This window comes from Gopherus evgoodei, chromosome 4, assembly GCF_007399415.2.
Source record: "Gopherus evgoodei ecotype Sinaloan lineage chromosome 4, rGopEvg1_v1.p, whole genome shotgun sequence".
In the NCBI taxonomy this organism is placed as follows: Eukaryota; Metazoa; Chordata; order Testudines; family Testudinidae; genus Gopherus; species Gopherus evgoodei.
The window spans coordinates 137,744,161-137,765,046 of NC_044325.1; the positions used below are offsets into that span (position 1 = coordinate 137,744,161).

The window sequence follows — 20,886 nt, forward strand, 5'->3', positions numbered from 1 at the left end:
GGGAGGAGACAAACTTGCTGAAGAACGCTGTTGCTGTGCCATCAGATTAGCAAACACTGAATCCAGTGGCACTCACTGTTTGACAAAATACAGCTAACAGTGGGATTAGGGTGGGGGACAGAGAACATACATTTTATTGCTTCTCCCGCTGACTGGCATGAAGGAGAATACCTCAGTAGCCATAAATATGTACTTCCCACCACAAGGTCTGATGCCACAGACTCTAGGGGTATGTCCACACTGAACTAAGAGACTGGCAGCAGGGTGAGTAGACATGGGCTTGCAGGGCTCTCGCTGTAGGGTTATAAAATTGCAGTGTAGATGTTAGAGCCTGGGCTGGAGCCCAGGATCTAGGACCCACCCTCCTCACAGGATCTTAGCGCCTAAGTCCAGAAGCCTGGGCCAGCTACATGTCTTTTATTGCAGTGTAGGCATGCCCTAAACTGCAATTTTATGTTAGATTTTGTTTGATGGGAATCTTTAGTTGTGGGTGAAGGCACTGCCAATTGTAATCTTGGGAACTATTTGTTTAAAAAGCAAACCTGTGGCAAATTGTACTGGAACCCCCAGGGCTCCACGCCACAAAAGACTCACAGCTGGTCACATGCCCCTTCCTGATTCTGCAAAGTGCCAAACACCCTCAACTCCACCTGAAACCAAAATAAGAGCTTAAAAGCCATGAGATGCCATCGAGATACTGATTACAGCCACTCCCCCCACTGGGAGTGTACACACTTATGTTACCAACGTAATAAGGAAAAGCAGCGAGTCCTATGGCACCTTATAGACTAACAGACATATTGGAGCACCAATGAAGTGGGTATTCAATCATGAAAGCTCATGCTCCACTATGTTTGTTAGTCTATAAGGCGCCACAGGACTCTGCTGCTTTTACAGATCTAGACTAACACAGCTACCCCTCTGATACGTAACAAGGAATAAATCTGACCCCAGGCACACACTGGTGTGAAGCAGCTAGCATGGGAGACTGCCCAGAGCTCCTAACCCACCTTCTAGTGCAGAAGCATCTGCATCCAGCCCACTCCAGAGTTTAGCAAGGACTCTACAGGCTCAGAGCAGACACACAGGTTGAATCCCTCCATCACCACGCCAACCCCGGGCTCTAAACTGGAGCTCCTCCCCATCTGCTCAGTAATCAGCCACTGGCTCCTAGGAAAGATGCAAAAAGTGTGCAATAAACGGTCAAGCTACGGTTTGCACCTAAAGGAAATTAAAGGCGCTCTGAAGATGCACAGGCCGCTCTGCTCACAACTGCATCCCGCTACCACAGCACCTAGCTCTCCCCCTGACGCTGGGCTGCCCCCTCCCCTACAGCCAGCCTCTCTCAAAATGGCGCCCACACAGCCCCTACCTCTCGCGAGACCATGCACTATTTATAGCGTGATTTGACCGGTCCCGCCCTTTTCTGCCCGGCGGCACCCGCGGTTCCCGGAATCGGGGAGGGCCTGTGCCAAGATGAGGTGCGTGTCCGGGGGGCTCAATCCGGTGCCATCCGCCCCCATCTGACCCCGGCGGCGGGCCCGGCTCCCGCGTTAGACAGAGGGGGGCCCGGTGCGGCCCTCCCGCGGGAACTGACTCCGCTGAGGGGCTGAGCCGGGGTGCGAGGCGCGGGTGGGCCCGGAGGGTCTCTGCTCCCTCCGCGCTGCGGCTGGCGGGGGGTCAGGGAGGCGATGTGGGGGGCGGGAACCTGCCTGGGCCCTTCCCTGGGAGGGTCGCCTCCTGTGGGGCCCCTTGGCCAGGCGGGCTGGGCCAAGACACGGGGGAGCGGGGAGCGCCACCGGGTACCGTCTGCACCGGCCAGGCCCGTGCTCAGCTGTTCCCGCCAGGCCGGGGGCGGCTTGGGGGCCCCTCTGCAGGTGCATCCCGGGTCGGTCCCCCGGGGCGAAGAGCCGCCGCGCCCCCGCGCGCAGCCATCCGGCCATGAGCAGCGCTGGGCTGGTCGGATCAAGCGGGGCGGGCTGCTGCGGAGGGAGAACGCAGCGGGGTGTCCCCTTGTCCAGTCCCGGCTCCTGGCAGAGGGTTAGGGACACGCGGAGCAGGGGCTTGAGTCCCTGACCATCTTGGCTAATAGCTGGTGAGGGACTTGCTGTCCGTGAACTCAGCTCATTCTTTGAACCCAGCTATGTTTTATCAACTCTTTATACTCTTGCTCCTAGAATGGGCCCCTCCACGGTGGGGTTAAGGCTCACTAAGGAAGAAACCTTCACTGTGGCTGCGTTTCTGGCTTCAGCATCTCTGGGGCTGTGGAATGAAATGGGCTGACAAGAGAAATGGTTATTGTATTTAAAAATGGAGCCACCCTGCTGTGAGTGCCTGAGGGTGAAGCTGAAAGAACAATGGATCTAACTTCCAGTTCACCATTGTTGCTGTTCAGTTATTTTTGCACTGTTTTGGGCCTGCACAGTGAACCTGGGCATGTCAGTTTCATCTTTATATGTGCTGCACTGGCCCCAGACTGTTGCATTTGAGTTCACATCATTACAGGGCAATGGTTCATTTCATTCCCCCAGAATGCTGTGGGCTCAACAGCTCCCCTGGTTGTCAGGATTAAAGGTGGTTTTAGATGCTAATGTACCTACATTTTCAACCTGTCCAGAGTGATTCATTCAGTTGATTCTTTCAAGTGCCTGACCTGCTCTTTGTGCCTTTCACATCTACAGCAGCAAAGTTTCCCGTGACACCTTGTACGAAGCAGTGAAGGAGGTCCTGCAAGGGACTCAAGTGAAACCACGCAAGTAAGAACTCTGCTTCCCCAAATGCCAACTCCATGACTGGAAATCTGTGGTGAAGAGAGAGGGAGGGGGAAGGGTTCGTGGCAGTGTCTCTGTGCTCTTCTAGATGTTACTACAGTTTTTTCCCATGTTTATTGCTATTCATCTTGTTTTACTGGATTCTTAAATTCTGACCTGGCCTGTTTCTTTTTTTCTGTTTGTTAGGTTTACGGAAACTGTGGAGTTGCAGATCAGTCTGAAAAACTATGATCCACAGAAGGACAAGCGTTTCTCTGGCACAGTCAGGTTCGGCATTTTCTGATCCCACCCAGCCTTCAGCCTGCATCCCACTCCCTCCAGGCACTTTAAATGTACGTGTTGTGAGCAGCACATTGACTGCTTGATACAATGGCAGGAGGGTGCAGTGCTGAATTGCCCGGGTAGTTCAGACCCCCCAGATCTCTACATGGGTGTGGCTGGACGGACCCCTACCCTGGGTCTTAAAACATGAGGGGAGGTGTGGTGAGGCTTCTGTGCTGATCCCACCGACCAATTGGAGAAGCCAGATTAAAGGCTGGTGGATGAAGAATTGCAGGTGACTGTGGTAAGGTTTCTCTGCTGTGGCTCTTTGCTCCCTTCAAGGTGTGTGGTGCTGGCAGTGCATAGTGACAATATGTGGTGTCCTCTTCCCTTCCTGACAGGCTCAAGTCCACCCCACGCCCTAAATTTTCAGTCTGCGTGCTGGGGGACCAGCAACACTGTGATGAGGCCAAAGCGGTTGATATCCCTCACATGGACATCGAGGCTCTGAAGAAACTCAACAAGAACAAGAAGCTAGTGAAAAAGCTGGGTGAGTAGAATTCTGAAGGGCTAGTATACCTGTAACATCTCCAGGGGGGAAGGATGTCACAGATAGTTAACACTCCTGCAGTGCCAGATGTGACCAGTGTGGAGTTCCCCCAGCAGCCAGACTCCTGCTCGCTGTCTTGTTAGGGGGAAGTTGGCTACTAGATCTGAAGTATGGTTGCTTGCTTGAGCCATCTACTCATATTGTCTGGTCTTATCTTTTCTGGTATAACTGCACCTACACTAGGTCATTTTCTATCAAATCATAAAATCACATTCCTAACAGATATACTGGCAAAAGCCCTAGTGTAGACTTGGCCTACCTTGTGACTGACTTCTAGAGTCTCTGAAGAGACTGTAAATACACAACGAGCCTTTGGTGTGAACGCTTTGATTCGGGGGTCAGCAGCCTTTCAGAAGTGGTGTGCCAAGTTTTCATTTATTCACTCTAAAGTTTTACGTGCCAGTAATACAATTTAACGTTTTTAGAAGGTCTCTTTCTATGAGTCTATAATACATAACTAAACTATTGTTGGATGTCAAGTAAATAAGGTTTTTAAAATGTTTAAAAAGCTTCATTTAAAATTAAATTAAAATGCAGAGCCCTCCGGATAGGTGGCCAGGACCTGGGCAGTGTGAGTGCCACTGAAAATCAGCTCGTCTGCCGCCTGCGGCACGTGAGCCATAGGTTGCCTATCCCCTGCTTTAATTAGTTGCTCTTAGAGAAACTTGCAGACTGCTGCTAGGTGAGGAGGAAATCAAGCCCAGAATTAAAATAAGCAAAAACTGCAATCACACATGCATTACATTTTTTTCTCCCATAGCTAAGAAGTATGATGCCTTCCTGGCTTCTGAGTCTCTGATCAAACAGATTCCTCGTATCCTGGGTCCAGGGCTGAACAAAGCTGGCAAGTTCCCCTCTCTCCTCACCCACAATGAGAACATGGTGGCCAAGATTGACGAGGTCAAGTCTACTATCAAATTTCAAATGAAGAAGGTAAAAAAAAAAAAAAAGCAAACTCCAACCTCTGAAGTCAGTTATGTGGCCTGTGCGGGGTGGGATTTAATGAAGCAACTAGCTGCCTGCCATGATGTGTGGATTTCTATTCTCAGGGCTGAACTGCAGCTATCCTTCAGCTTCTTTCTTAAGATAATGATAAAGCTAGTGATCAATATCTGGTCAGTCCCGTTCTGTGCATTTAGGGAACACAACTAGAGCATTCAGCTGCTGACCTGAGGGGAGAATGTAACTTGTCAGTAGTGTGTGTGTGTGTTTGTTTCTTTTTCTTGAAAAGAGAAAGTGGAGGAGAGCTTGATATTGCAGAATGCTGGGGACCCTAAATGCTCACTGAAGTAAGTGGGTGGGAGTTGAGGGCATTTAGCATCTTGCAGGAAGAGATGGGCACCCTGTGTGATGAGCTCCTAACACTGTGAGGATGTGGTTCAGTTTGTTAGCCAGGAATTAGAGCAGGCTTGAACTGTATAGTCAGTACTTGGGGGTAGTGTACGCTTTGGGCCGGAGGCCGTGTAGGGGAATTTCACAGCAGCTGCAGTGCAGAATTTTGACTTTCTAGACTGTTGTCCTGTCTTGACTTTGAAGAAAGGTCACTATAGGGAGCAGAATCGTATTTTAAATCAAAGCAGCCCTAATTCAAATGCATATTCATTATCTGTTGGGCACTATGGTGGTGTAAACCTGACTCAGTTCAGTTAACAAGTCTGTTTCTAAGGCTTAAGCACACATTTAAGTACTCTGCTAAATCAACTCCAGCCCATCTGAAGAGAACTATTCCTGATCGACCTTAACAGGGCACCTGCTTTAAAACAATTTGAAAGGAAACTAAGTCATGTTTTTTATAAGTCCTTTTTTCTTCAGTCTGTAGTTTGGCTGTATACTTCAGCTCAGCAAATTTGGCATCAAAGACTTGGTCTGGATGCATGTTCTTTATTTGGTGACTAGAAAGACTCGTTGATTAGGGGCAAAACAAGTCAGCTCTGTATTTTACAATATGAAAAAATTAAGCAGTTGGTAAGGGTGGTTGAGCTAATCTGTGCAGCATGGGTTAATGCTGGGCAGTATTTGTGGAGGCAAGGGTGTATAAGACATTATAGTGATAAATCAGGCCTGTGATTAGGTGTTAGACTTGGATTCTGTTCCTTGGTGTGCCTTTGGTTCTGTATGCCTTAGATTAGCCTCATTTTATAAATAGGGAATGACATTTACTGTCTTTGTAGAGCACTTTGAACAGAAGATGAAACACCTATGTACATTGCAGTTAGATGTTGAGTGTGCATGTTAATGTGTGTGGAAGCCAGTTGGCAAACTTAACATGCGCTCTTAAGCCTTTTAGCTCCTGCTATGCAAACTGGAAGAGTAGGTTTTGAGCTGTTAAACATCATTATTCAGCTCTGGAATGTCTGAATTTACAGATCTTTTATTTACTGGGTCAGTCGCTTTTTAAAATGCTTGGAATGTATACAGCAGCATTTACAGGTCACAGAAAAACAGAGGAATTTTAAACCACATACCTTTGATTTATCACTTTGAAAAAGAAAAGTTATGCTGTGACTTAAACCCAGTCCGAGAGAGATTCCAAAGAGAAGCCAGGCCCTTAACGTTAATTGCCTGCCGGTTAGACTTTAACCCTGCTGGTTAAGTTTTGTTCCTGCTGTCCTTGTTTAATACACATTCCTTTCCAGTCAAGGCAGTTCCTTGCAAAGTCTACACCATTAGTCTAGTGACACTGCTTTCTATGTCCCCAGGTGCTCTGTCTGGCTGTGGCTGTTGGCCATGTGAAAATGACAGAGGATGAGCTAGTCTACAACATTCACCTGGCCATCAACTTCCTGGTGTCCTTGCTGAAGAAGAACTGGCAGAATGTGCGTGCATTGTACATTAAAAGCACCATGGGCAAGCCACAGCGCCTCTACTAAACTGGCAGTAATAAATGGTTTGAGTATCCAGTTGTTGTCTGTCTTATCTGCTGAGTTGAGTGGAAAATTCAATTAGTTTGTCTTTTACTGAGAGACCCACAAAGAAGGGGGAATTGGCTTATTTTCTCTACAACTGATGACAGGGGTACAGGTAACATTAACTATTTAAACCATTTTTAAAATGGTCACTAGATTTCAAACAGCCCTTAAATGGATATCTAGGTCTGTCCCCAGAACAGCTAAATGTGGTGCATGGTGGGGGAAGCTTTTAAATCTAAGCATGTTCAGTACACAAGTACAATTAAAATCTTCCCCTTTGGGGTGGGAGGGGGGAATTCAAATGAAGGGGAACCTGGCCTGCCTGTACCCAGACTCCCTAATCAGTACCTTCCTTTCTGAGGGTCTGGTCTGTTTTTTCAGTAGTCAGTTCTGCCCTGCTGCTGGGCTTGGCAGTTCCAGCTTTTTCACCAGCTCCTTCAGCAACAGCATCCCCTTCCTGAAATGAACTCTACCCTTGTGCTGAGCTGGGCCTGATTTATATAGCCCCTGATTTCTCCCAGCAGGCTCTGCAACCATTAATGTTTAGTTCGAGCCCGCTGGGCCACCCTCTTGTTCTAACATGCTGGGTGTAGCTACTATTTACAGCTGTTGCTTGGAGGACTGACTTTGTGGTAGTTTATACTGTCACACTGGATCATGGCTAAGACTAGGGCTTTGAGGATAGTGAGGATGGATCAGCAATGGGAAATGAGATGGGGGGGGGTTGAGGAATGAGGGATAGGAAATGGAGAGTGAGGGGAGCTAGACACATTAAGCAGTAGCAGCAGCAGGATGGGGTAGTGCAGTGCTGGAGAGGATTAAGAGTTGGAGTGGAGGAGGTTGGAGCACCAACATGAACTGCCCTATGCACATACCAGTCACTAATACCTCATAGGCAGCAGAGAACTCCCAGCTGCTATGGAAGCAGATGGACAAAATCTAAGGCCTGGTCTACACTATGCGTTTAAACCGATTTAACGCTGTACCCGTCCACACTACGAGGCCCTTTATATCGATATAAAGGGCTCTTTAAATCTGTTTCTGTACTACTCCTTGAGAGGAGTAGAGCTAAAATCGGTATTACCATATCGGATTAGGGTTAGTGTGGCCGCAAATAGACGGTATTGGCCTCCGGGTGGTATCCCACAGTGCACCACTGTGACCGCTCTGAACAGCAGTCTCAGCTCGGATGCAGGGCCAGGTAAACAGGAAAAGCCCCGCTAAATTTTGATTTTCATTTCCTGTTTGCCCAGCGTGGAGCTCTGATCAGATTGGGTGGCAATGCAGTCCCAAATCCAAAAAGAGCTCCAGCATGGACCATACGGGAGATACTGAATCTGATCGCTGTATGGGGAGACAAATCTGTTCTATCAAAGCTCCGTTACAGAAGACTAAATGCCAAAGAGTTTGGAAAAAAAAATCTACAGGCTACACAGTGCTGTGTGACGAGCGTAACGGGAAGACAGAGACTCAAATGGACGCTCATGGAGGGAGGAAGGGGGTACTGAGGACTCCAGCTATCCCACAGTCCACAGCAGTATCCGAAAAGTATTTGCATTCTTGGCTGAGCTCCCAATGCCTGTAGGTTCAAACACATTGTCTGGCGTGGTTCAGGGAATAGCTTGTCAATTTACACCCCCCCCCCCCAAGTGAAAGAAAAGGGAAAGAAATAATTTGACTTCTTTCAATGTAACCCTATGTCTACTGAATGCTGCTGGTAGATGCGATGCTGCAGCAGTGAAGAGAAGTATCTGCTCCTCTCCCCTCCCCCGTGGCAGATGGTGCAGTAGGACTGGTAACCGTCGTCCTTATCAAGCTGTGAGTGCTCCTGGCTGGCTTTAGGTGAGGCTGGCTGGGGGGCGCCTGGGTGAAAATAGGAATGACTCCTGGTCATTCCCAATAGATGGTACAGACCGGCTGGTAACCGTCCTCATCATAGCAACTGGGTGCTGAGCTTCAATCAGCCCCCTCCCTTTCATGTGAAAAGAAAAGATTCTGTACTGCCTGGACTATCATAGCACCGGGAGGCTACCTTCTCCTCATTTTATGTCACTGAAACCTCAAGTGTTTCTTATTCCTGCATTTTTTATTACTTCATGACACAAAGGGGGACACTGCCACAGTAGCCCAGGAAGGTTGGGGGAGGAGGGAAGCAACGGGTGGGGTTGTTGCAGGGGCACCCCCTGTGAATGGCATGTAGCTCATCATTTCTGCGGGATCTGACACAAAGCAGCTGTACTCTCTGATACACTATTTTTAGAAACCATAAAGGAGGGATTGACTCAGGGAGTCATTCCCAGTTTTGCTTTTGCGCCCCTGGCTGATCTCAACCAAGGGCACCCATGATAGCAGCAGACAGCACAGAAGGACAGATAACCATCATCTCATTACCAAATTACACTGGCAGCAGATGGTACAGAACGACTAGTAACCATCTCTGCTATCATGCAAAATCAAATGAATGCTGCTGTGTAGTGCTGGAGTATCGCCTCTGTCCGCGGCATCCAGTACACATATGGTGACTGTAAAAAAAAAAGCTGAACGGGCTCCATGGTTGCCGTGCTATGGCGTCTGCCAGGGCAATCCAGGGAAAAAGGGCGCGAAATGATTGTCTGCCGTTGCTTTCCCGGAGGAAGGAATGACTGACGACATTTACCCAGAACCGCAACAATGATTTTTGCCCCATCAGCCACTGGGCTCTCAACCCAGAATTCTAAGGGGTGGGGGAGATATGCAGGAACTATGGGATAGCTACAGAATAGCTACCCACAGTGCAACGCTCCAGAAATCGACGCTAGCCTTGGACCATGGACGCACACCGCCAAATTAATGTGCTTAGTGTGGCCGTGTGCAGTTGACTTTATACCATCTGTTTTATAAAACCAGTTTATGTAAAATCGGAATAATCCCGTAGTGTAGATATACCCTAAGCCTTGAAGAAGAATCCTGTGCTAGCGTTGGGGATAGGACTAGATTTCAAAGGCGCTCCTCATCGTGGTAAAGTTACTTTAGGTGTGTTTGCAGTATTGGTGCTTTAGTCTGACAAAGTCAAGGGGATTTAGGTGCTTTTGAAACTTCTCTAATCTCTGAAAGAAAACACTCATGTCCCCGTTAAAAATCTTCAAAATAAGTAGAACCAATTTCTAAAAGATCAACACAACACCAAGAAATTCAGTTTAATAATTAAAAAGACAATACAAAATGCAAACATTTCTTTTTACAAAGTTCAGATACAATTTTTTTAATCAAGTGCAAATAACTTTATGAACTACATCTTTTTTCATCACTTAATCATCATTCTGTGGGAGATGCTAAATTGTGGCCCACTGCAAAAGACAGATATAAATATTCCAACTTTTTTTGCCTTTTTTTTTTAAACCAACCCTTTGTTTACTACGTTGAAACATTCAGTACATCAGAAAGTGGGTAACAGTTTTCAGCCTTTCAAACCTTTTCTATTTTCTTGCCTTGGGGCAGGAACTGACACAGGGTTTGATGGTGTATAGAACATCTGGTAAGATCATCCTCATAGTCCCCAAAAGGGGGCATCAGTCAGTGGCATGTTCTAGGAATTAGGATGGACAAACAGTTTGAGGCCTAACAGCTGGCTGCATAATACAATCAAGATTTCCCAATGCAATAAATGTGTTTAAGTGACTAGTTAACATAGCACTCTCTAGCTTATGGAAGACATAATTATTTACCTGTGGAGTAAGTCACAGCTAGATGGTCTGAACCTGCAATTCCTTCAAGGGAGTAGTGCCATGCCTACAAATGCTTATTAGTGAACAGACCCAATGAAGCCATTAAGGGCTAGTTACCGAAGCACATATGATTTTTACAGGATCAGGGCTGTAGACCTCAACAGGTCTGCTGTCAAAGGACTGTTCATAGCACTAAGGCTGCAAGATCAGGCCCTCACATTATACAAACAAAAATTTTAAAAGGCCAAGAACTTCCAATGAGGGCTCATCTTCCATCAGCTTGAGGTCTGATTTTCAGAGGGAGGGTACACAGCCCTGTGTGAAAAACAGGGCACTTTTAAAGTGTCCCAGGAATCACCCAAGATCACACATCACTTATCAAAATCTTGTCTGATGAACCTAAATAATGTGTCCCCTGGGGGCCAGTGAAGCCAGAGCCATTGGTTTCACAGTGGTTACACGCTGTGGTGTTTGGGGTCAGAATGCTGCAGTCTCATTTTGAAATGTAAGAGGCTCTATGGTTTTAAATAGCCCTAGAAACACTTCTGTGTACATCAGGTTTGGGGATTGCTTTATTTAAACCATACCTGAAATTTGGCCTTTAGATTTGATCATGTCCCTTTAAACATCTACATACTCTAGGCACTGCTGCATGCATTCTGAACCCCAAAAATAAATCGTGTGCCTTTTCCCCTAGGGAGTCTGCTGCAGACCCAGTGATGTGACAGGCATCTCAGTGCACAGGTGTTCATCTTATCTGAGGACATGGGGCAAATATACGAAAAAGCACAACCCCTCATGAGAGATGCAGTCAGGATGAAGGGGACAGAACTGAGTATCCCTCAGCAGCGTGGTGGGATGATACAATACAGCAAATGAACTCGGGGGGGCAGCAGTAGAACAAAGCTGTATAGTCAGACATTGGGAGAAAAGAAAATATGGGATATCAGCTGCTATCTGCTCAAGACAGAACCCAGCTCCCTGTCCCTTCTATCTGCTAATAGCCATGAGAGTGTATTGCATAATAATCAATCAGCTGGTGGTGGTGCCTCCAGTGGGCTATGTGTTTTCTGGATGTTCAAAAAGGAACTGTCCCTGCCCCAAGTTGCTCACAGTCAAAGGACACAAGGAGACAGAGACTGCGGGAAGTGGAGCAACAAATAGGAAACCTGTACACAAGTCAACTAAATTCACCACACAGTAGAAGTGGGTCTGTAAAGAGAGACTTAAATGTGGACAGGATGTGGACACTGAGATTGCACCAGGCATAGGGGGCTGCCCAGAAGAAGGCACAAAGGTGACCATGCTAGAGGCTAACAATGGGGCAGGAATAGTGGAGGTTGGGGGGGCGACATGAAGCCAGACAAGAGAGGATAAGAAGGAAGAGGCAGAGTTAGGTAGCACCTCGGACAAAGAGGTGATATGATTGCGGATGGAGATCCAGCAAAGTGGTACAATCTGCATGGAAGAGTTAAGTGGCCGCATTTTGCACGGTGATGTGCATGGACACGGGAGGCCAGAGGAAATGTCTAATAAGGGCCTGACAGATCTGGCTGCGGAGATGGCAAGTAAAGAACAACTCTGAGATTCACAAGGAAGGAGTGGCAGGATTTGGAAATGGTCTGGGTGCCTGGGGCAAGAGAGAGTGAGGAGCCAGATAGCATCTCAAGGTTGCAACTCTGAGTGACGGGGAAAGGAGAAGTGCTAATGGGAGAGAAGTTTTGGCTACATTCAGTTTTGGCTGATGAGACATCAGATGAGATGTGGGGCTATGGCAGAGATGGAGATTGGCAAGACATCAACAGACAGGTGATACTTGCAACCATTAAAGCCCAATTGAGATCAAAAGGAGCAGCAGGAGCTCAGCTGGCCTAAGATGTCTCATGTTGGGCTTCCAAATGGAGGCTCCCAAGATCAGTGGCCACTTTTGAAAATGCTGGCTTAAACATTAGTATTTTTCATGGCAGCAACTGCTGGAGTTGGCCCTGGGAAGCTCTGTGATTGCACATGGAAGGGGAGCTGGCCACAAGACAATCTCCCTAGTGAGATGTGGCCTGCACTGTGACTAAGTTTGAGAACCCCTGCAGGAAGCAGCAGATTTTCAAAAGCACCTAAGGGATTTAGAAGCACATTTCATTGGATGCCAATGGCACTTGTACATCTCCCACAAAGACATGGTGACTTTTCAAGGTTGAATTAACTAAGGGTCTGGTGCAGCTTTGGCCATTAGGTTCCCAAGCGATTTAATACAAGAATGTCCCAGCAAAATGGGCAGTCATGAGAACATGTTTGGGGGGGGACACTGAATTTCTTTGCACCTCATTCGTCGATTCCTAATTCACACAGAACTCCCACAAAAGTCAATGGGAATTATGCCTCCAGGATCAGGCTCAATATCCAGTCCTGCTTCTTCCAACTCTTTGGGAAATGGAAACAGATTAGCCAATTTCTTCATGAAAATATAAACAAGCACTTGTATAAAACAGGCAACAGCTAAAGCTGGTGAGATCAGCCTCAGGGGCTGCTTACAAACCAAACTGAAGTTCACTGAGACGCAGGAGATGAGTGTGAAGGGAATCTCCACTGGAACAAACTAGCTTCCACGTCTTATATTTCGTCCCTGTTCTCTACTGGACAGAATCTGCTCTATTCCAGTGTTGCGATCTATGTCTGGAGCCTCATTCTTCCCCTCATGCTGTTTTTATGTTGATGTAACTCCATTAACTTCAGTGGAGTTACTCCTGATTTACACTACGGTGAATGAGAGGAGAATCAGGCTGTTAATGCCTGGAGACCTACCGACGACAAGATAAGCCTCCGTACTACTGCAGCTAACAGAGATGATCTGTTAGCCCAAATGACAGAATTTTGAGAATCTTTTGAGTAGCATTCCAGATTCTAGAATTCATGCTGCAGAGCGAAGGAGTGTAACCAGCAACCGAGTGTAAACTGGTAACTCTGCATTCAATAGCGGAGATCTAGCACAAACTGACACACTGGAGACACGTGTGGATGGGAAAAGATCTTGTGCTTTCCAGTCATCAGGGAAAAATTCAACTGATTTAAGGGGGAGGAGGGAATAAAAGCATTAATGATAAAAAGGAACATCAAGTGGATTTGCCTTATCAGGGACCAATATCAGAAGAAAAGATTCCAAAGTCTGAAAACGTCATCATGTTTGGGTCATTGTTAATTGAAGCCTTGGTTTGTTTTTTGTTTTTGTTTTTTGTTACAAACACACATTCTCATTTCTCAGGCAGGTATAAATATTGTAGTTTCTAGTAGAAAAAACTTCCCTCTAAATAATATAAAGAAGACTCAAATGATTGCACTTAATACATATGAAAAAGGTAGAAAGGACGATATCCTAGTGCACAAACATTTACTCCTGCTCTTCACATCGCCTGCTTTTCTGTCAACGAGTTACTCTTTGGCAGAGCTTGTAAGAGAGTCTGGTCTCTTGGCACAAGTGTCCATGGGGGAAAAAAATCCATCTGAAAGGCTTCTTGTTCATTACCTTTTTTCTCCCATTCATCCATTGTTCTATAAGAACGTGGCTTGGCCATGCTTTCTTCAAGTGCAGAGAGACCAACCCAGCTCCCTGGAGAGATGCAGATCTCCCTTCTGCCCACTGGAACTGCCATTTGCTGTGATGCTTTTCAGCGTTGTCTTTTTTTTTTCTTTTAAGTATTCTTTTTTAACAAAAAAGTATATTTTTTTCCCGATCCCCCCTGCAAAGCTGTGTTGATATATATATATTTTTTAAACCACAACACTGCGATAAATAAGGCATTACCTTCCACATTCAGGGCTTCCTTTGCACTCAGTTCTTTGAGGAACAGCCCCTTCTGGCTGCAGCAACTTTCCTTTGCTTTGGCAGCTGGAGAAAGCCCCACAGCAGGAACAAAAATACCAAACTATATCCCAGGAGTGCAGGCGACTGTAGGTGTGTTTATGGCGCCTAGGAACAGAGACAGATTTGTACGCAGATGTGTAGTAATCAAGGGCTATCCAAAGGGCCACAAAGGCAACCAGAGTGGCTACACTTAAGTTGCATACAACAGAGCAGGTCGCAGCTGCCTCGGCATGTAGAGGCCACTTGGGCTGAGAAAGAGCATCCCCGTCTGGGACTGGTAATCGTTATGGGTTGCAACTCCGTAGTAAAAGAACAGAGCATGGGATGCCTTGAGATTACAGACCGGCCCCTGCTGGAGACAAAGTCAGCGCTGAGATGAGTTTGAAGAAAGCCAAGGAGAAATTGTTTAGAGTCGTTTGCATAGTGACAGATGGGGATTCTGTTTGTTTAAAAAGCTGTTTAGGGAAAAAAAACCCAAAACCATCAAATAAGAGCAAAAGAAAGTTTCCTTGGCTGGAGGGAGGCCCATGGGGCGGGTGGAAATGCCTGGGGGCTATTTGTAAGGCCTGAGGAAGCTGGAGACTTTGGAGCGGAGGAGTTTGATGAAAGAGCGCGGTAACATCTCCTTGTGTTTCTCCGTGTACTTGAAGTAGTTCTGTGGATGAGCCAGCACGTCAAAGAAAGCCTTCATCAGCTTCTTGTCCTTCAAGGGGAACAAAGCAAAGTCATATCACCTCCAGGTAAAAGCTAGTACTCACAATTAAAGAAAGCACAATGGAGGTGGTCTGACTGATGATTGGTCTAAAAGATCATACTTTGTGTTCTTATTGCATGGATTCAACAAGCTCAAATGCTTTAATTTACAGATGGGGAAACTGAGGAACAAAGCATCTAAAAGCCTTGCCTCAAGGGGTATCAGTGGCAGGGTTGGGAATGGAACCCAGATCTCCTGACTCAAAGTCCCTTGCTCTAGCTCAGGGGTAGGCAACCTATGGGACTCGTGGCAAAGGTGGCACATGAGCTGATTTTCAGTGGCACTCGAACTGCCTGGGTCTTGCCTACCAGTCCAGAGGGCTCTGCATTTTAATTTAATTTTAAATGAATCTTCTTAAACATTTTAAAAACCTTATTTACTTTACATACAACGATAGTTTAGTTATATATTATAGACTTATAGAAAGATTCCGTCTAAAAATGTTAAAATGTATTACTGGCATGCGAAACCTTAAACTAGAGTGAATAAATGAAGACTCGGCACACCACTTCTGAAAGGTTGCCGACCCCTGCTGTAGCTACTAGACAAGGCTGTCTCAGTCAGTCAATTTTAAAACAACAAGCAACAGAGAAACTCCAAGGAGTGTATGTGGGAGAACTAGATAGAGGGCTGGGCACGCGATGAGTTACAGGACCACAAGATAAGCCATTGTATTTCAGTAGGTGAATTCTAATCCTGAGCTCCTTATTGTGGCTCCCAGGACACACCTATGAATACTGGGAGTGCATTAAGGCCTTCAGAACGGTGCAGTACTAGGAGGAGTACCCATTGTACAGATAGGTAACACAAAGGGGAAGTGACTCGCCTGGATAGTTGCAGAGCTGGGAACAGAACCCAGGAGTCCCGATTCCCAGGCCCGCTCACGGATGGTCTCACCTTTAATATTTCCTGATGGTTTTCAGAGGCGTACAGTCTGCCATCCCGGACAATATCCTCCACCAGCTGTTCATAATCCTCTGCAATGCCAAGCGAGAAAGGCAGTCAGGGGGGAAGCAGGTGGCACACGCGCTCAGCTAATTCAGCGACAGGATGCTATTGTAAGGATGGAATTCTGGGCTTCAGAAAGCAGCTAAACTGTACTCCGCCATGAGCCGAAAAGCTTCACTCCACAACTTATTGTTTGTCTCCCACATATCTGGAGCTGGAGCCCCAAAAGCTGGAGTGATTCCCCCCGCCCCTCGCAAAACACAGATGTTACCAATCATGTATACTCAGATGTTTCAAGGCAAGACACTTTACACTTGGGTTAGTTTAGAATGCCCCAGACAGGTGCATGGCAGTGTTGAGGAAACTCTGAGGCCAAGAAAGCCTTATGAGGCAGGACATTAGGTCATGAGTTCAGCCTGAGGCCCAGGGACTAGCAGTAGAACTGAGCACAGGGCAGATGCAGGAGGGTGGAGTGCAGGTGGGACCAGGGTGAGGCAGTTAATCATCCAGCAAGGTACAAAACCACCTGGGAGAGAGGAGGGAAAGCCCACCCGGATTGGGAGAGAAGGGGCAGATTTATTTGGCACTTTACAAATATTTATGGTATTAATGATCATCTACTCACTGGTCACTTCTTAAGTCTCATTTCTAACCCCTTAGTTCCTTTCACTGCATCTCAACGAGTACTGTACACTGGCAGCAAACTTCCTGATGTGTGTACCTTATTCCTTTCTAAGCTGGGGTGGTAGCCCTGCCTATTAAGACTGCCTGAGACTTCCCATTGTAAGACCCTGTTTTCAATTGCTGATAACTTTGCCATGCTAAGCATCTGGACTGAAATTTCCCATGCCAGATGTTTGTCTCAGGCTGAATTGTTTTGGGAAAATTTTTAGCCCAACAAGTTCAGCCACCGCCGTGCGAGAACAAAATTAGGGAAAACATATTGTTTTGCCCATTTAAAAAAAATCTGGCAACCTTTTATTTGAAAAGCTCTAGTGCCCTGGTGCTTTGGAGCAGGGACTTGAAATTTGGCAGGAGGATGGCACTGTCACCTTTCGTCATCCCAAATTTGGCCAAATTACACCTGGCAGCTTGCACATACTTCGTGCAGACTTCTTTATTTCTAGTAGCTAAATTTCCCAAAGATCCCGGGCACACTGAGCATGCTCCACCCTGGGGTTGAGCAGGACTTGCCCTACAATGCCGCTCTGGACTGCTGCAGACTCTCCTGAGTCTGGGGCCGGGCACCTGAACAGACTGCAGGGAGACTGTCGCTTCTGAGCTTTCAATGAACCCCTGCTGGGCCCAGGTACTTGTGGAAAAAATAGCAGATGATCATGTAATTAAAGACTATCAAATATCTGGGGGTAGCCGTGTTAGTCTGTATCCACAAAAACAACGCAGAGTCTGGTGGCACCTTAAAGACTAACAGATTTATTTGGGCACAAGCACCCACGAAAGCTTATGCCCAAATAAATCTGTTAGTTTTTAAGGTGCTACCGGACTCCTCATTGTTTTTAAAAACTGTATCGTAATACATAGGCACAAGGGGCTGGGTTAAGATTGCACACACAAACTTAATTCTGGCATTTCCTAACTTGTGAGTGCTTGACTATGCAACCTTAACACTGGCCTTTTGTGTGTGTAATATCATCTATAGAATTCCAATCTCTTTACAATGCTCACTTGGAGATTTCCAAGACCACGTTAACCCAGGTGTCTGAGTCCTGCAGGCCAAGCATGTACACTGCAGTCCTACCCCTGCTCTTGCTATGCCCTCACTTGCTCTTGCTATGCCCATCTGTCCTGCACGCCCCCACTTACCATCGTAGGTGACGTAGGGGATCTGGAAGCCCCTGGCGCTGTTAGCCTCGCTGGTTTTGAAGTTGATCCACAGCTTGCGGGACCTGGCGGTGAAGGCTATGGGCCTCTCGTACGTCTGGCACGTCTCATAGGTTGTGATGGAGGAGGGGGAAGCTGTGAAGGGGGACACCACAGGACCAGGTGTTGCCTGGAATCATTCAGCCACACAAACACCCAGGTCCAGACATCTTTTTGTTTCAATATTGCGGGCGGGGGTCTCCTTGCCGAAGGGCTGTGTTACGAGAACACAGGAGCTGACTGTAGGGCTCTGGTTCTACTCCTTACTCCAGGGCCACCTTCCTCCTCCACCATTCAGTAGGGGTACTGAGGCACCTGAGTGCAAAATTTCAGAGGTGGGCACAGATTGTGGATGCCCAGCATCGGTCACCCAGGGGCCCAATGTTCAGAGGTGTTGAGCACCATGGAGTTCAATTAATTCTATGGCTACCTTCGCAAACATGAAGCAGGGGCCCCTTCACCCAACGGGACTGAGTGATGAGATTCTGATGTGGCGTCAGCACTGGGTGATGCAGCACAACAGTGTCATATGGAAACACTGCTTCTGGGGACTAGGTTGGCAAAGCCTCAGGAACTGCTTCCAGGCCTCATAGCACCCCAGGAACCGTTCCCGCATGCCACAGGATGGCTTCACTATAACCAGGGCAACACTTGGGAAGACATCTGGATGGAGACAAATCTGCAGCTGGGAGAGTGGTTTCATCTCCTTGCCTGGGGCCAGGTGCCATGAGTGATGTACCACCAGGAGCCTTTACTGATGGGCATTCACCCAGCTCTGCAGCAAGGAAGCCAGCCCCAGGTAGTGAGGTATGTGGGGTGGATCCACTCCCTGCAGACCCCACTCTCCGTAGTAGTTACCCACGCACAGCCCAAGGATGCAGACTTCCCCGTTAGGCTAAGTGCTTACTTGGGACCAAGCCAGGGGTGAAGGCAGCTCTTTAGGGATGCATCGAGTTCACCTGCAGCACTGTCACCCTCTCCTCCACACATGCCTGCTCCATCATGTACTGGACTCCGCTCCTCCCAGAGGTGTCCACAGACCAGATAGCCTGGGAGGTGGCGGAGGCGGGCTCTCATGGGATTACCCAGGACCCTCATTGCACAGCATGGCCACACCACAGCAATCGGTTACCTACAGTTTTTCCGCATGACCAAGACGTCCCCGCACTCGTCCTCGGATGGCAGGAAGATCTCTGGGACCACGATGAGGATCTTGCGCTTTGGGGGGGGGTTGATGTTCCAGGTGCACTCAATGTTGGCGGGGTAGTTGCCGGGGTAGTTGGGAGACTCGATGTAGCCAGTGTATTCACCCAGCTCCCCTCCGCACTGGCGGTCTGTAAGGCAACAAGGACCAGTGGTCACTGGGAATTAGTCCCCTTAGAGAATATGCTTCTCTGACATGGGGGCACTAGGCAATGATCAGCGGGCAGAAGAATTGGATCAGGCTATCCTGGATGTTCCAATCCTCTATGCACCGGGCTATCTGTGCCTACAGATGCACCTATGGTCACATCTATTCATGTGTGCATGTGACTGCGTGCATGGTTAGATGCAGCTGTCTGTGCACGATTGGGTGTGCATAAAGGGAAACAGCAAGAGGAGGTGGCCTTCTGCCAGGGCCCTCTGGCTGGACATCACACTAACAGGAAAACACAGTGACTAGCAGAGATTGTGTTGCACATGCGACATATGGACACAGCACCCGGGCTGCCTGAAGCGCGTACTTTTACACTGGGACACGGACGTGGAGCCGTCGAAGTCCGTGGTGGTGTTGCCGGGGCAGGTGATGCAGTAATTCTGGCGGAAGTCTGGCTGGTAGGTGCCCACGGCACAGCGGATGCAGCGGTGGACACTGGTATTGTAGTAATGACCTGGAGAGCACTGAACTATGGTGAGAGGGGAGAGGAAAACATACGGTCAGTGATCAGGCAAGGAGGTATCAGCTCACTGAGTCATCCCAGCTGTCTAGGGGCCATAGCTCTCCTAGCTCAGCCGATCAGACGTTTTATTAAGCAGACATGAGGGATCAGAGCAGCCGGCTCCTGGTTCCCATTCCCAGCTCTGCTACTCCTTGGGGAGAGGCGAGTATTTTCCTTGCTTTACAGCTGGGGAAACATGGTCACAGAGAAGTTAGGTGACCTGCCCAGGATCAAGCAGAAAGTCAGTGGCAGAGCTGGGAGTAGAACCCAGGAGTTCCGATTCCCAGCTCCCACTCACACTCCCTGGAAGCTATGTGCAAAGAGACTATTTTTCTTTTTTTTTTTTTAAGTGACACAAGTATTCCCATGCGAAATTTGGGGAAAGCACATTCAAGGCTCCTTTAAGGTGTTAATTAAGGCTGCACCACCTTCCTGTTTAGAATGGCTATTCTCTCTCTCCCCCCCCGGGGCAGCAACATGCTGAACTCTGGATTTTGCATTAACTTCAACGATCCCCACACTTTACAGCCCTTTAATAAGAGGAGAAATTGCATCCACATCATTACTGCACTGCTAACTGCAAAACTTGGCAGACCAGATTTCCTTGTAAAGCTAAGCCTAAAAATAAGCACCCAATTATTACACTGTTATTATTAACCCTAACAAACATCAAGACCGCACACAGCTTCGTAACAGCAACCCTGCAGAGTCGGACTCCATTACTGGACAACGCTGGAGTGTTCCTTTTGCAAGAGTATTTCTGGGGTACTAAATGCATCTGTGCAGCATTAGAACAGCCCTGCAAACATGCCACCAATTCTCGTTCGTTTTGGCAGCGTTATTTAAAGGGTGGGCAGGCGGATTTTGTGCCTGGGCTGGTGGATTCGTACAGCCATGGTGCAAAGCAGCTCAACAAGCATGTATCTTCCAAGGAGATTGCAGTCTAACGGGAGAGCGGGACACATGGGACAGGGCGGGAAAGGTCGGGGCGTAGATCGAAACCAAGAGTCTTGGGGAAGGATGTGCAGGCCAAAAGGAAGCAGTGACGCAAGGGCCCCACCAGGCACTTGGCAAAATGAAAGCTTCCCGCCTCGCTGCCCATATCGCTGTTGTGACGGGGCCTGGGGAGCCGAAGAGGCAGAGGTGGGTTTGGGGGATGTAACAATAATGAAGCAGGCTAAGTCCTGGGAACTCAGCCCCCAACACTCCCTGGAGCTGCCCCGCCGCTTTGATCTCCCATGGCTGTTCCCCTCCCAGATGCCGACGGAGCTGC

At 47.8% G+C, this 20,886-nt stretch overlaps 2 protein-coding genes across 7 annotated transcripts in view; one reads left to right on the forward strand and one right to left on the reverse strand.

The window, feature by feature from the left end:
* Positions 1-1,365: 1,365 nt before the first annotated feature.
* On the forward strand, positions 1,366-6,542 carry RPL10A (ribosomal protein L10a). Its single transcript, XM_030561302.1, has 6 exons — positions 1,366-1,481; positions 2,682-2,756; positions 2,958-3,038; positions 3,434-3,582; positions 4,403-4,575; positions 6,342-6,542. The coding sequence occupies exons 1-6, from the start codon at positions 1,477-1,479 to the stop codon at positions 6,510-6,512; spliced, it is 654 nt and encodes a 217-aa protein (XP_030417162.1). The 5' UTR covers positions 1,366-1,476; the 3' UTR covers positions 6,513-6,542.
* Positions 6,543-9,786: 3,244 nt separating this feature from the next.
* Positions 9,787-20,886, reverse strand: part of SCUBE3 (signal peptide, CUB domain and EGF like domain containing 3) — a 103,469-nt gene continuing 92,369 nt past the window's right edge. For all 6 annotated transcript variants that reach the window (XM_030561306.1, XM_030561304.1, XM_030561305.1 and 3 more), the window contains 5 exons: positions 19,419-19,580; positions 18,831-19,028; positions 17,638-17,790; positions 15,763-15,842; positions 9,787-14,814 (listed from right to left, as the gene is read on the reverse strand). In XM_030561306.1, coding sequence (XP_030417166.1) covers positions 14,665-14,814; positions 15,763-15,842; positions 17,638-17,790; positions 18,831-19,028; positions 19,419-19,580 — 743 coding nt within the window. In that variant the 3' untranslated portion in view covers positions 9,787-14,664. The remainder of the gene's footprint in view (positions 14,815-15,762; positions 15,843-17,637; positions 17,791-18,830; positions 19,029-19,418; positions 19,581-20,886) is intronic.

What these genes read in the sequence shown, in the direction of transcription:
- RPL10A (XM_030561302.1), top strand. An exon ending in CGTTTCTCTGGCACAGTCAG is followed by an intron (nt 3,039 to 3,433) that starts GTTCGGCATTTT and finishes CCTTCCTGACAG; the next exon opens with GCTCAAGTCCACCCCACGCC. An exon ending in GAAGCTAGTGAAAAAGCTGG is followed by an intron (nt 3,583 to 4,402) that starts GTGAGTAGAATT and finishes TTTCTCCCATAG; the next exon opens with CTAAGAAGTATGATGCCTTC.